The sequence below is a fragment of the Aristolochia californica genome, unplaced genomic scaffold (genome assembly GCF_029961685.1).
Source record: "Aristolochia californica isolate CCGP_79_NKW_82.1479 unplaced genomic scaffold, dmAriCali1.0.hap1 SCAF_5, whole genome shotgun sequence".
Taxonomy (NCBI): domain Eukaryota; kingdom Viridiplantae; phylum Streptophyta; class Magnoliopsida; order Piperales; family Aristolochiaceae; genus Aristolochia; species Aristolochia californica.
In genome coordinates, this window is record NW_027182214.1 from 8,099,967 (window position 1) to 8,115,629 (window position 15,663).

At 34.5% G+C, this 15,663-nt stretch overlaps 1 protein-coding gene across 1 annotated transcript; it reads left to right on the forward strand.

Annotated features, from left to right (window-relative positions):
• The first annotated feature begins 9,182 nt into the window (after positions 1-9,182).
• On the forward strand, positions 9,183-15,412 carry LOC137966358 (uncharacterized). The gene is made up of 14 exons (XM_068812947.1): positions 9,183-9,460; positions 10,403-10,458; positions 10,572-10,746; positions 11,012-11,113; positions 11,341-11,412; positions 11,828-11,944; positions 12,082-12,159; positions 12,353-12,415; positions 12,515-12,611; positions 12,833-12,911; positions 13,013-13,224; positions 13,525-13,670; positions 13,847-13,969; positions 14,982-15,412. The coding sequence occupies exons 1-14, from the start codon at positions 9,374-9,376 to the stop codon at positions 15,132-15,134; spliced, it is 1,560 nt and encodes a 519-aa protein (XP_068669048.1). The 5' UTR covers positions 9,183-9,373; the 3' UTR covers positions 15,135-15,412.
• The last annotated feature ends 251 nt before the right edge of the window (positions 15,413-15,663 follow it).

The window sequence follows — 15,663 nt, forward strand, 5'->3', positions numbered from 1 at the left end:
AGGACAAAGGTAGTCAAATTGTAATTGGACTCTACTACTTTCTTCTATTATAAATAGGGGCTCATGTACTTAGACTACAACAAGTTTGTGAAATTTTTCTCTTTTCTAGAAATTCAACATAATGGAATAGTTAAATCTTTTTGTTAATCGATTGACTTATAGAAGATTTAAAAGAAACAGAGGAACAAAAAACACATCTTTTAAGTGAAACGTCGGTGTAGCATATGTGAACCTCATCCCTTGTACCTTGGTTTGGGATCCATTTGCTATGAAAAAAGAATTATTAGTCAAACAAGGGGAGATAAAACTCAGAGCGGGCAAAGATCTGAAATAGAAAAGGAAAAGAAGTTGTAGAAGAAAAGGAGGAAGAAGAAGAAAAAAAAAAGAGAAAAAAAAAAGAGGAGTTTCTCGTTTTTCCTTAAGTCTTTCTTTCCTAATTCTTATTTTTCATTAGATGTTTTACTCTCTTATCATATGTTTCCTATAGAAAATTATATACCATTGGAAATATCTTTGAGTCTAATTTCCAACTCAAAAATAATCATTGAAATCAATTTTTTCTAGAAAGAGAAATAGACATCTGAAATACAAAGGTTAAACAGCAAAAAATATTTAATGTAGCAGCAGAAAGCCTCAACTTCCTGAATATTTTGTACCAACATTAATAAGGATTTATATTGAGAATTATGTCTGAAAAGAACGCTATGTGAGTCTACTTTCTATACTAATACACCATTTATTAATTGGATCTTTCTAGAGAGAGATATCCACATTGGAAGAATCAAAGGTCATGTTGGTATCCTGTATCATGAGAAGATTCGAATTTAAGCTGAATTTTTTGCTTCAATTTTTGAGTTGATAATGTTGGTAGAGTTTTCCTATTTGTTTTCAAAATCTAGTCAAGATTTTACCAACTTGAGTATCTTTCCTTCCTTAAAACTTTCTTTTGTTATATCTCATATTACATTAGTTTCCTTAAAAGAAATCTTTCCCATTATGAGTTTAGTTTCTTTTTTGACAAAGTTTGAAAATTTTGAATTAGAAAGTCTTGTTGCTCATTTTAAAGTCCAAATATTATAGTCCTAAAATCTCTCTCATTCCAAAAATTATATCTTGAATATTTTCTTTACAAATTGGTCAAGTTGTGTTAAAAAGTAATTGCCCTATATGAGAAGTCTTTGTTTAGAAAGTTTCCATTATTATATTCCTTATCAAAACTTTCGTATTGGGGTTTGTTTCAGTTTCCTTAATCATCATATTTATAGAGGAATTATTTTTTACCTCGCTGTTGTGTAAAACTTGGTCACTTTTTATCCATCTATTGGGCTAAAAGCTCATCCTTCTTAATTGGAAGTATGAAGAGTTGCATTGTGTGCCTCTTTCTTTTTGAAGTATGAGAGCTGCTATTTTTTATTCATACCCTTAATTCCTCAAAGTACTTTCTGTTAGGAATTAAACGCCCTAATTCTAAACTAATAAGAGAAATAATAATAAACGAGAAAGAAGGAAAAAAATAAGCACGAAAAATACAACAAGATTTATACAGATTTGCCTCAATGTAAGACCACGTCATGTCTTCCGCCGTTATAGTAATCTACTATGAAGATGAAATACTTTACAAGAGAAAGCACACACTTACAGGTGTTTCTCTCTAACCTCTCGGGTTGCAACTTGAGAAGCTCCTCGGATTAAGATGATCAAACCCTAATAGCGGCGCTCCTCAATTATAAAAAGAAAATTAGGGCAACCACGATACAAGAGTAAAATTCCCAAAACTGCCCTTAATCAAATAACCTTTAATATATCATGGATCGGACGGGGGCTCCGCCACCACACCCCCGGGAGGGGGGCTTCCTGCCCCTTTTCAACCCCCATGGTGACCTGATCATGACAGTCGATTCGAGACCAACTTAGTGTAGGGCGTTAATTAGGCTCCACAAATTAACACTTTCTTCAATTTGTTTTCTTTAAGATCACTTCAAAGCAATGCCTATAGATCTACTACCTAAAATGTATAGGAGTGTGCCCAACATTTGAGCTTGAGTCAAGTCTTTGTATTCTTCACCCCAGAGGTGTTTTTTGTTTGAGTTACCGTTACAAAGTGAGTAGTCTCTTTGTCGTGCCTTACAGTTGAGCTATTTTTTTGCTTTTGAAATTGATCGGATTGTGATTCAGACTATGACCGTTTTAAGTGGTGTATGGAGTTTTGTTGTATGACTGGGAGTGGTTTTTTCTTCTCTCACCATTATGTTATGCAAGTTGGGTCTCTTGGTGAAAGTACAAGACATAGGTAACCAATAATGAAGAATTCCACGTGTTGTGGGAATCAAATTTTATGTGACTAGAATATCCAAGTAAGGGGGAGAGAAGATGAGAACACGACTAAGACTATAGGCAAGATGTGAATAATAAGAAGATGAATCAAAGCAAGGCAATCAAAATTTGTTTTCAAGCCACACAAGATCAGAATTTCTTTCCAAGAATACAAGTTTCTTGACCAAGATTATTTGCAAGTGAAGTTACAAACACTAGCTTGTGGGGGAGTGTGAAGAGACACCCACATGTGTAGGGGTGACATGACTAGTAAATAAGGAGAACTTTCATAGAAATGACATACAATTGTAATTATGCAAGCTATTGTATGTGCTCTTATGTCCTTTTTCTTTTGAAGCATGTAGCCCTAAGGGCATTGTGGACATTGTAAACACCTTCATGCAACTATAAATACAACCTTAAGGCATGGGGTAGAGCATTCAAGTCTCTCCTTGGCTCAAATTTGTCCTTACACCTCTCTCTCTTTTTCACTTCTCTTTCCCATGGTTTCTTCTCTCCTCTCTCCCAAGAGCTAGACTTCATCTCTTCTCTCCTTCCCTTGAGATCTCTTGTGTTTATGTGTTGTCCCTAGAAATCAACATGGTATCAGAGCATATTCTGTGAGTTGACTTGATTAACCCACAAAGATAATATAATCCTTTTTTTTATCTATCATCTCTAGTAGTTTAGGTCCGTATTCTATCTTTTTTTTTCTCTTTTTAGTCCCAATACCCGTTGTTTTATTTCCATTAGAACCTCTATACTAAGCTTTTCACATTAAAAATTATATATTGACAGAAATATCTTTGAGTCTACTTTTCAAAAGTAAGACTACAAGAGAGGTTCGATCAATAGCAGAAAGCTTCAACTTTTGAGCCATTTTATGCCATCAAGAATGAAGCTTCATATGAGAAATATATATTTTAAAAAATATCTGTCTATTTTCTTACCTATTCAACCAATTCTCAATCTGAGTTTTCTAGAGGGAGATGTCGATCTTGGAAGAGTCAATGGTCATGCTGGCCAAAGAACAAAGAGTACTCTGTTCAGCCAGATTATAAATTTTTAAATCTATCAAATTATTTATCTAAAAAAAAGTATATTTTATGAAGAGAAGTTATACTTGGATGAAATTTATTTAATTATAGTTTCATAAGGAAAATATTTCATGTCAATCTGATCTATATTTAAGGAGATATTCACATTGGAGTCTGTAAGGGTCAAACTACAAAATAAAGAGAATCAATAGGTCATAAAAGATTGAAGAAAGAATCCTTTTTTTTCAAATTAGGTATCAAATCAAAGCTCTTCCAGTCTAATTTCTTGAGCAATAAACTGTTTGTGATTCTAAGCTATATTTTGGGAGACATTGACATCAAATCTTTGATCTTAGAAATCTCTTATCTTAGGAAAGTCTAATTTAGGAAAGTGTTTCTAATTCAAGAAAGTCTATCATTGGAAAGTTTCTGTTTTGATTATGCAAAACCTGAAAAGTGTTCCAGAAAGGAATGCGTTGAGTATTTTGATTAGAAACTTTCCTCATACGAATTGATCAATTTGGAAATAGAAACTCGTAAGTTAACTTATGCAATTATTAGAGTTTCCATAGCCAATGTTGTTTTCAAGTTTTGTGTTTTTGTTACTTGTTGTATATATTCTGCATCGTCAACTCCAAAAATTTTTGCTCATCCTCATGAAATTTTTCTAGAGGTCATATTTGGTAAAAAAAATTAAGTTATTTTTCTATAGTTATAGTCTCCTTCTTATTATTGAGGTGGTTAATTTTCTTTCGTTACATTCCCCACGTAACCTTTTTTATCGATGACCTTTCTCATACCATCATTTTTTTACTGTCACATACCACTTTGGGCCAAACTCATGTGTGTTGCTTCGATTGGTTTCTCTTTTTCTATACATATGCATGTTTCAAGTCCATTGAGATTTTTTATGAATACCCTTAAGTGGATTGTTATCGCTGCCTTTTGAGTGACATGCACTATCTTTTTTGGTGATTATTATCACTAATTTTGTTTGAAATCCTATGAGGGTTATTTTTTACCTTTTTTATACATACATAACCCATCTTATTTTTTGAGAATATGTGTCTGATTGAGTTCTTATCCTTGGGACACATTGATGGAGGAGATAATAAATATAGTTATGTTTTTGTTTCAAGCTAGGATCACACCGATATCTTCTAGCATGAGGAGGAGTGGTAGAAGAAGAAGTATAATAAAGAGGTATTTTATTTCACATATTGTGGTAATTTTTATGTGACCAAAATATTCAAGAAAGGGGGAGCACAAAAGAGGAAAGTTTTTGCATCTATGAAGAATTGCATCTGTGGAGAATTTTTTTCAGCAAAAGAAAATTGAAGACCAAAAATCCTTTTCATTGCAAGTTGAAATTATAAACTTCAGCTTGAGGGGGAGTGTTGAAGAGAATACATGGAAGAGTCTTACAAGACTCTCACAATAAAAAGTCTTACAAAGCCAAAATTATTAAGGAAGGAGATCTCACAGAAGAGTTTCAATTAAAAGGTGTTTTAGTTATGTTAGTTTTCTATTTATGTTAGTTGTTTAATTATGCTAGGACTTATCTGTAAGTGTTGGACTTTGGGTGTAATTAGGACAAGGGTAGTTAAATTGTAATTGGACTCTACTACTTTCTTCTATTATAAATAGGGGCACATGTACTTAGACTACAACAAGTTTGTGAAATTTTTCTCTTTTCTAGAAATTCAACATAATGGAATAGTTAGATCTTTTTGTTAATCGATTGACTTATAGAAGATTTAAAAGAAACTGAGGAACAAAAAACACATCTTGTAAGTGAAACGTAGGTGCAGCATATGTGAACCTCATCCCTTGTACCTTGCTTTGGGATCCATCTGCTATGGAAAAATAATTATTAGTCAAACAAGGGGAGATAAAACTCGAAAGATTACCATTACCTGCCAAGTACTTGAAGGCTGCAAAGTCAATAATCTAGGAAGGAGAGGGTGAAGTAGTTGGGATCATACCTGTGATAGTTGTAGCGGCTGTAGTGGGAGAGGTCTTGTTTGAGGTAGATATCATCATACTCTTCATCTATTAAAGTGAGTCAAAGTCTTCTTCGAATACAATTTTTTGGCCTCTAGATGTGTCAGGTCTGTTCTTTACCTTGTCTCCACTATTGGTAGAAGCTTGGTTGGCTATAACCCAATCTAGTTTCTCATGGATTTTCCAGCAAGTGTCTATTGTGTGACCTATTTTCCCACAATGAGAACAAGTTTGATTTTCAGATTGAGAAGACCCTTGCCAATTCCTACCACCTCCTCTAGTATTTCCTCCTCTGTCTCAATTAATGGAATTTCCTCCTCTATTATTTGAGTACATGGCTGAAGAGACATCAACTTGGAAAGTGGTGGATGGATCCGGGATATGTAAAAGTGTAGCACTTATATCATCAAAGGAGGGAAGAACAGATAAACTGAGGATTTGAGTCTTGGCTACCTCAAGATAAGGTTTGATATTAGCAAGACAAATGGTTGCTACTAATGCTTCCCTTTGTTTCTCTTGAACTGAAATATCCATAGAATAGGGTTGAGCAGGTTTCACTCTTGAATGAACCTCTAAATAGTGCAAGATAGTCATGTACATTATCTCCTTGCTTGGTATTATACATTGTTTGGAAAACATCGTATAATTTTTGCAAGTTGTTGGCACTGGAGTATAGCTTTGCACAAGTATCCTACACTTGTTTAGCAGTCTCAGGGTGCACCACATTATTTGCAACAATCTCTTCCATGCTTTTAATCAACCAACTAAGGACAAACGTATCCTCTTTAAGCCACTTGGTGTATATACAATCTTCTTCATCTAGGAGAGGTGTCTTATTCAAGTGACTCAATAAGTCACAAGTTAACAGATTGTGCTCAACTCAAGTAACTCGACAACCCCTTAAGAGGAATTGTGGTGATTTTGAGTAGGTCACTTTTTCCAGCCATATTAAAGCGAATATATTCAATCATGAAATATTAATCACTAAACAAATAATTACCACTCAAAGAGTTTATGAGCTGAAGTTGTATCTTCAAGAATCAATTACACTTGCTGAAATTTAAGCACCCCTTTTTCTTTTATGTGGGACAACAATCTCTTAACCACATATCATCTTAGTTTTAAAGCTAAAGATGGTGTAAAAACCAAGAGAGAATCAAACTAGGTTCATGTATATCCAAAATTAAGCCAAGAGAATAACAAATGAATCAAAGAGAGCACATATCGAGTATGATTTTTCTTAAATCTAAACTTCAATTCATGCATGCACTTAAACAAGAATAAACATTCCACACGATGGCCCATGCAATCTAGAAGGATTCTCATATCGTTCTTATTCAAGAAAGAATCTCCAAATAAAAAGAAGATCAAATGAAATCATCAAATCTTGCTTAAAATCAAGTCAATTCCAAAGAAAAAAACTTTCCATCTTAAGTACATATGTAAAGAAATCTCTGCCCTTTTTACTTTGGCTCTTGAGTTTTTAGATAATGAAATCTCAGAATATAGTCCAAATTAGAAGGACCTAAATGTTGCTGATTTCAACAACCTTCCTCCCCCCCCCCCCCCCCAAAAAAAAATCCCTTGCCTTGCCTCAACCAAGAATTCAATGGTGGAGGAAAACCAGGCAACAAACAACCAAAAGCAACAATCTTCAGGGGATTGTTCAATGAATTTAAGCATGGTTCTAAGAAAAATAAAGCATGATTGCATTAGAGAATCAAATAGGCTTTATTCAAATAATTTTCCAAAGATCATAAATAACATTAAAATATAGAAAAATGCTCCTTAAACTTGTATGAATGAGTGAAAACCGAATTAAAAAATCCTTATGTTGATTCATACAAAGTAGAAACACTTAATCTCATGCAAATAAGAAGATAATACTCATTCTCCAACATTCTTCATGAAGTTAATCAACAATGGTCATCTCAACAAAAAACTGAAGAACACTTATCTTGAATGAGCACAAGTTGCTCAATCTTTGCTCAATCAAAACTCCAACTTGACAAACTTGATAAACTCATATGATTATCACCTTAACCAAGGGACTTGGAAACCTAAAACTATTGGTTTGATACCATGTGGAATTTAGAATTCCATAGTGGAAGGCCCTGATCAAGGTGGTGGAGAAAGAGAGTAGGAAGAAGAAGAGAAGAGCAAGAGAGGGATAACAGGTTGAGAAAAAGGAGAGAGAGAGAGAGAGCTCGTGAGAGAAGAGAGACTAGGCTAGGGACGAGGGCGAGAAGAGGAGAGCCTTAATGCTCTACCCTAGGCCTTGAGGCTCTTATTTATAGTTGTGGGAGAATGTTTACAATGACTACAATGCCCCCAGGTCTACAAGCTTTATGAAAAAAAAAAGAAATAAGTGGGCATACATCATTTTATATAATTACACTCTTATGTCATCCTTATGAAAGTCATCTTATTTACCTCTTTTGCCACCCATACAAGTGGGTGCCTTCTAATTATTGATTTAGGTACCTTTGAACATCTTACAAGACAAATTGGTAACCTCACCTCCTTATCCTCTTGTCCCACTAAACGGTATGTCTCAATTGATGATGTTTCTCAAACTCAACTGGAAGACAATTTCCTCATTGCTTCTCCCTCTTTACCATTATTTGATGTTTTTTAATTTGTTCCACACTTTCCTTCAAGTATGATGTCAGTAAGTTAAATAACAACAAAACTTGATTGTTTCATAACCTTCTTTTCACCCTATTGTATCTTTCAGGACACGTAAACCAAATGGGTGATTTGTGGAGGCCTTGAATAAGGAGGACTTTACTATTTGTTTGATTAAGTGAATTCAAATATGGCTACCTAAATCAACAAACTCTATAGTGGCACAACCTGACTTAGTCACCCATCATTATCTACGTTAAACTCATTGCTTTTGTCACTTACGACTATTTCTATTTTACACTGTGAGTTTTATGAATTAAGAAAACACCATAGAAGCTCTTTTCCTTTTTGACCTATGAACGTTAGCTCTAGTTCTTTTTGTTTAGTCCGCTCAAAGGTATGGGGACTAATACTAGTTCCTAATGTTACTTAGTTCTGTTACTTCGTTTATTGTATGGATGATTGTACTCGAGTAACATGCTTTACTTAATGAAAGATCATTTGAGGTATTCCATGTTTTTTTAATCTTTTTATGCTGTGACTGAGAATCAATTTGAGCCAAAAAAATAAAAAAAATTGGTATTGTAATGCTAAAGAGTATTTGTCCACTCAATTTCAATCTTTTTATAACGATAAAGGAATTATGCATCAAAATTTATGTGTCTATACTCTTCAACAAAGAACAAGCATCTTATAGAGGTTGTTGAAGCATTATAGTTATCTATAAATGTTTCACAAAACAAAAAAATTTAAAATTTGGACTAAATAAACTCCCTTTATAACAAACATAGTCTCACTTAGTTGACCTAGAAGAAATTAAATTAGGTCTTGTAATTAAACTTGAGAGCATCAATTGAATGAGTTTATCTTATTTTAATTCAATAATCTAAAATTTTCCTTAATTTTATTTAAATTTAATTGGAGTTTTGTGTCAAAGAGTCTTTATTTCCAGCCATTTTGGGCCCAAATAGGGTTTTGGCTGATTTGGGTCGGTCTAATGTTTTGGCAATTGAAGGGTTCCGAATGACCCAATAGAAGTAGGCCACGCGTGCTACTCCCATGGGTTTCAAGTTCCAACCGTGAATAACCACCAAAACGGTCTCTCCCTCTCATTTTCCTTTTTTTTTTTTTTCGTGAGAATTTTTACTGCTTCTCCGGCGCCCAAGGGAATTTTGGTGGTCACTGTTCTGCTCAGCTTTTTTCCCGCTCAAAGGGGAGAAGGAGAAAAAAGGAGGACCCGTCTCTTTCGATTTCTCCCTCTTTTTTATACTCTTTCTTCTTCTTCGTCCTCTCTTTTTCTTCCTTTTTCTCTCCGTGGTATGACCACTCGAAAACGGCACGAGTTGTAACTAATCTAGGGTTCTTTTTTCTTTTACGAATTTCTCCGAGAAATGGCGGCGTGGGAAGCTCTGGATGCGCTTCTCTTCTCCGCGAGCAATGCTTGCTTGCATCCGGTCGCCATTTTCCTTCAGATCCAGGTGATACTCTCAGCTGCAGATATGATCCATCAATGCGTGCTTTCGTTTTTGTTTGTAATCTCAGTTTTTGGATGTGTCCCTGTTATTTTTGTTGGATTTTGGATCTGAGAAGTAGCGCATTTGTTTTGTTCTTAATGTGAATTTTGAATGGTCTCCATGGCGGCAACAGCTACTCCCGTGTTCTGCTCTGATGGCCGTTGGATATACTTTTCTTTCTGAAGCAAAGAGATGGATCTGCTGTTGTGAACATATCCAGCCTCTCTTCACAAACCTGAATAAGGATTGTTGAGTTTGTAGTATCCCCAAAGTGTTCGAAATTTTATGATTGGCATCGGCACTCTGGCTTTTGGCATCAGAAGAATTTGACTAGTGGACAAAAGTCATTATGCATGTTATTGTGAGAAAAAAGTTAGATATGATTAATGGAAGAAAAGGTGGAAATTCTTTCTGGTATGGACGCACACAGATTCATCGTACAACCTCTTATAATTGAGTCTACAATGCAATTAAACTCTTTTAAACACACAAAAGTAAATTCCCATGTTATTTGCACAGCTACTGGCACTAGGTAGCTTTAAAAAGGGATCATGTCCAATGTTGAAAGAACCCTTTGGGCATAGGTAGGAAGTATTTTGAATCTTCTTTGTTGAAGATGTCAAAGCTACTATTTTTGTTGTAGTTTCAATTTTTTTTTTGTACTCTGTAAATTTGAATTGTCCTTCAACTTTCCTTACTTCAAATGCATTATTAGCATTGCATGGTTTCTACTGCCAAATAGTTGTTATTATTATTTTGGTTACAAACAGCAGTTTCTTTAAAAATTATCCACTTGGTAACCATTGATTTTGGTTTTCTTGTTCACATTGAAAACTCATATTTATGGTTCTCTAACCTTATGCTTTGTTTATAGTTGAATTTAACCTTTTACTTTTGTGCTTTCAGGGATGTTTTATCTGTTTAACTCTGGCTCTTGGATGGTTTTTGGCAGCATTTGTAAGGTACACTTACTTGGATGTGTTGGAATAAGCTATGGTTATCAATATTTTGAATTAGTGGTGCTAATAATTATTGTGGACTGATAATTTCCATGTAAATCCTCATTGTTTTACAGGAGTAGAGTCATTAGAAAGTTAAGGAAAAATATTGAAGGTGGGAATAGTTTCGCTTTCATTTGTGATGACATAAATGACCTTGAGCACTCTGCTCAACAGAATTTACCAAGAGTGTCTGTCATTATGCCTTTAAAGGGATTTGGAGAACACAATTTACAGAACTGGAGAAGTCAGGTTAGACTGCTTCTCCCCCTCTACCAGCTAGAAGTTTGTGTTATGCACTGAGCTTTTCGTCTAACTGTAGAAGTAAAGCTTTGGTTCTGAACTTTAATGATTTAATTTGCAAAGTAAGACTCTGAATCTAGCTTTCAACATTTTGTTTGATACTATTTGGAAATTAATTGTTTTCACAAACATTATACTTGATTGTGTCATAGTTTTCTACCATTGTCCTCAGCTACAGCTTCTAAGGATTAATTGCATGAATGTATGATTTCAGATAACATCCCTATATGGTGGACCATTGGAATTTCTTTTTATAGTTGAAAGTGTGGATGATCCAGCCTACCATGCTGTCACACTGTTGATTTCTGAGCATGAGGTAAGTAGTTTTGATGATTCAGAATGATTTTACATGCTTTGTTTAATATTTTTAATAGGACTTATTTTTTCCCCGATGTACAAATAAAATCTGATGGGCATACGTCTACTTGTTTGATCTTTTATATAAGTAGAATGATAATAATGAAGTTTTTTTTGCATGTGCACTAAATTATTTGTTATCTTCAGTTCATTTCATTCGCTTGATTGGTCTATGTTCCTTTTCAGGGTACTGTGGATGTAAAGATTGTCGTAGCTGGGCTGTCAACAACTTGCAGTCAGAAAATTCACAATCAGTTAGTATGTGAACTGTAAATTTTCATACATCTTCCTTTTACCTTCTTTGTTTACAGATTATTTAGCACAAATTGGCAGTATAATTTGGTTGCTAAACCAAGAAATTAAGCATATCTACTCACGGTATGGTCTTGAGTCCATGTTCTCTAACTCTTTATGTCATTCTGGAGTCTAATTTATTATGACCTTTTTAAACATCTATCTCATGTGACTTAGCTTATTCATTCATAAATAGTGAAAGAACATAGATGGACATACAGAAAAAGAGAGGGAACTCTATAAATTAAATCATTTAAGGTTGATAAAATTTTAGAGATATTAGGGATATAATTTTCAAAAGCAGTGACTTGTTTTCGATGTTTCGGCACAAGAAGCACGGCAAAAGAAGATCTTTGTGGTTACATGATTGTTTCTTCAGGTTGGAGTGGAAAGGATGCATAAAGACAGCAAATATGTTTTGTTTCTGGATGACGATGTCAGGCTGCATCCAGGATCAATTGGAGCCCTTACAGCTGAGATGGGGAAAAATCCTGAGGTCTGTTGTTTCATGTTCTGGTTGTCATTTTCAATGTGACCCCAATTTTCTTGATCTGTCAGTAAATTGTCTCATTCTGTCACAAAGTTTATGATAGTTTCGATTACTCAGTTATTTTTTATGGTTAGTATGTGCAGATATTTATTCAAACTGGATATCCTCTTGATCTGCCTTCTGGGAGCTTGGGGAGTTACTGCATTTATGAATATCATATGGTATGTTAGCATGAAAATTATCGAAGTTATTTTTTTGGCTTGATGGCACTATTTCTTGGGTACCTTCCCTTTAGTTCCCAATGGCTGTGATTTGCTTATGCAGGAACCTAGACTGTGGCTTTTTCTTTTTAGAGCTTATTTTCCCTGTCCTCTGCTCACTGATGACTAGCTTATGGATAAAACATTTTTTCAGCCTTGTTCTATGGGATTTGCTACTGGTGGAAAAACATTCTTTTTATGGGGAGGATGCATGATGGTAAAACTGTCTTTTCCCTCCAGACACTATTTGAATCTTAAGGTTTTGATGCTGAAGAGAGTGCTTATTGTTGGAATTTTGTATATGCTATATATTAAGATGCATGCAGATGATTTTAGAAATGACCTATATGGATTGGTTAGTGGACTTCGGGATGGCGGATACTCTGACGATATGACCCTAGCAGCAATAGCTGGTATAATTCTATTTAATCTCTCTCTCTCTCTCTCTCTCTCTCTCTCTGTCTATCTATCTATCTATCTATCTATCTACCTATCTACATATTTGGATTGACAGCTTCAATATTTTTTTACAATGTATTGAGCAGCAAACAGCAAAAAGAGAAGAAAGTGACTTCTGTACCTATTTATGTGTCAATCATTCATTGATGACTTTACATTGTTCTTCACTTGCTAGGTGCACATAAAAGGCTCATTAGTTCACCGCCAGTTGCCGTCTTTCCACACCCTTTGGCCAGTGATCTCAGTTTTGGGAGGTACTTCACTGCCAGAGCAGAATATTCAAATGTTTATCATCCTTCTCTGATTCATGTATGTTGCTTACCATATCTAATTTTATTGTGGGTTTGGTTTGCAGATACTGGAATTACTTGAGGAAGCAAACTTTTGTTCTTGAATCATATATATCAAAAGTGAACTGGATTATGAACAAGGCACTATTTTCATCACATTGCTACTTATCTTGGGGATTCCTTGCTCCTTACTTTATGGCAGTAATTCATATTCTAGCAGCGTTGAGAGCACATTCTGGTTACTACCCATACGGAGAAGTGCAACTGATTTCTGGTGGTGAGCACACTACTTTTCTTTCTTAGATAGGTCTGATTGGATAAAAGTGATAGGTCTTGGCACTGCTAGTGCTCTGAGTTTCTTGCTCTAATTTGGAAAAGGGAGCTTTAGGATTTTTATGCCTGGTGTAGGGCATATTTGGAAATGAATCAGAAGTTGAAAACTGTTGGTTTTCCAGGAACTACACTAACCACAGGATACTGTCTACTTAAATTGTTGGCCTAGTCGTTGTTATTTCCTAATGTTCCTTTTCTCCTCCAGATCCTCTATTATCTTCTTATTGCATTTTAATTTTATCAGGCTTGTCATTTGTTGCTTGCTTGGCAATATGCACTATTGTAGAACTAACGGCGATGTGGAACTTAACAAAGGTGGAAATTCATCTATGCAACATGTTATCTCCAGAGGGACCCCCAGTCTCTCTTGGTTCATATAATTGGGCACTTGTAAGTATTATTACTGTCTCATAATACAAATAAAAAGAATGTTCCAATATTTAAAAGCTATATCTGTAATCTTTAGCTCTTTAATTTTTGTGTAATTCTCATTGTTGTTAGGGTTAACGGCAGACCATCTTTTGCTTGATTGACTTGCAAAATCATGACTTTGTTGTTGTTAACAGGTTTTTCTTGCCATGTTGGTGGACAATTTCTTATATCCAATCTCTGCAATGCGTTCCCATTTTTGTCAATATATCAACTGGTCAGGTGTCCAATATCACTTGAGAAATGGGAAGATAAGCAAGGTATGCTGTTCAGTTATAGATCCAATACACAGGAAGCTTTTAAAGATGTCTTTTATAGGGAAATCATCTTAAAGAAGGGGTAAAAGACGATTTCAGACTTGAAGATAGCTTGTTTATTTTTTTAAAAGAGAGAAAACAGAAAAAATAAATTTTCTATGTCAAATCTTTCAAAATATTAAAATGAAAACAAAAATTTTATGAGAATAGTTTTCCATTTTGCCTCCACTGTTTGGACTGTAGAAACATTTTTTCACTTAATTTTTGTTTCACCATTGATGAAAACACGAATAGTAGAAATATTCTACCTCCCCGTTAGTGCCCTGGTTGGAAATTTTTATCCAAGAAAAAGGTAGAAATATTTTTCCTAGGATACACATTTCCAAGAAACCTTCAGAGAAAATCCTATAAGTGCCTTACTAGGAAATTATATGGAAAATTTTAGAAAATAGATCTGTTAGTGCCTTTTCTAGGGAAATAAATGAAAATTAATAATCAATCTCATATATTACCATACTTATCCGATTAATTTTTAGTAAAATAAATTATCGAATACAAAATTTCTATGAAAAATTGCCATGTGCTGAAAATATTATAACATCAATTGTCATATACTTATTAAAAAAATTTCCACATGGTTTTCCAACCCATCTTGACTAGAAAATTCTATGATTTTCCTAGTAAGAATTTCCACCTAGAAAAGTGTTTCCAAGAAACATGAGGCACACATGGTCCTTGAAAACGTATTTCTATTAGAAATACCTTTACAATATTTCCTGGAAAAGGTACTAACAGGGCCTAAATGTTTATTGGAAATGTGTATCCTAGGACAAACATTTCTAGTTTTTCCTGGGATATAAATTTCTAACCAGGGGCCCTAAAGGAACCTTAATGTGCTTAATCTTTCAAAAGTTAGATTGTTGAATTATTATGAGTTTTAATTCAACGGCCTCTACCTCCTTTTTGCCCATTCCAATGACAAGAACAAGAACTCACCCTCTTTCTTCATGTACAGATTGAAAGATCTAAAGAGCACAGGTATAAATATTCAGATTTAGGAGGGAAGTATCTGTACGGGAAGGTTGCTTATCCATCTAAAGTGTCACTTCTGAGCTCATTTACAAGAACTTTGGTACAACGCCACCAGCCCAAAAAGTCTGAAGCATAGCAGGGTTAACAGCTGAGTTTGATTTGACAAACCCATTTTTGCCCTTTATTCTGAAACTTCTGTTATGTGCGCGACTAGGGTTTTTTTCTTTTACTTTTTATTTTTATTTTTATTTTTTTTATTTCAGGCGATTTTTCTCAATTCACATATTCAATCATTTGTTTCTCTGCTAGGTTCATTGTGATTGAAATTGTAGCATCAATCAATATCCATTTTGTAACATTGTTAATTCATGATATTTGTGGGAAAAAAGAAGTTTGTATCCTAGGTTGACACAACATTATTATTTCAGACAATGAAATTTTCTTTTAAATTGATGCTTAATGAATGCTCCCGCTCCATCTTTCTTCTCAAAGGTTTGAAATAATTCAATGAGCCCACACCTTGAAGGTCTGATGCTTAATACTTGTTCCTAATAGAAGTGAGTTGCTATACGTGTTTAACAATCTCTACTTCTGTAACTTGCTAACTGCAAACTCAACATGTCAAGACACGATCGCTCAAATCAATTATCTGGAATTAAACGGTA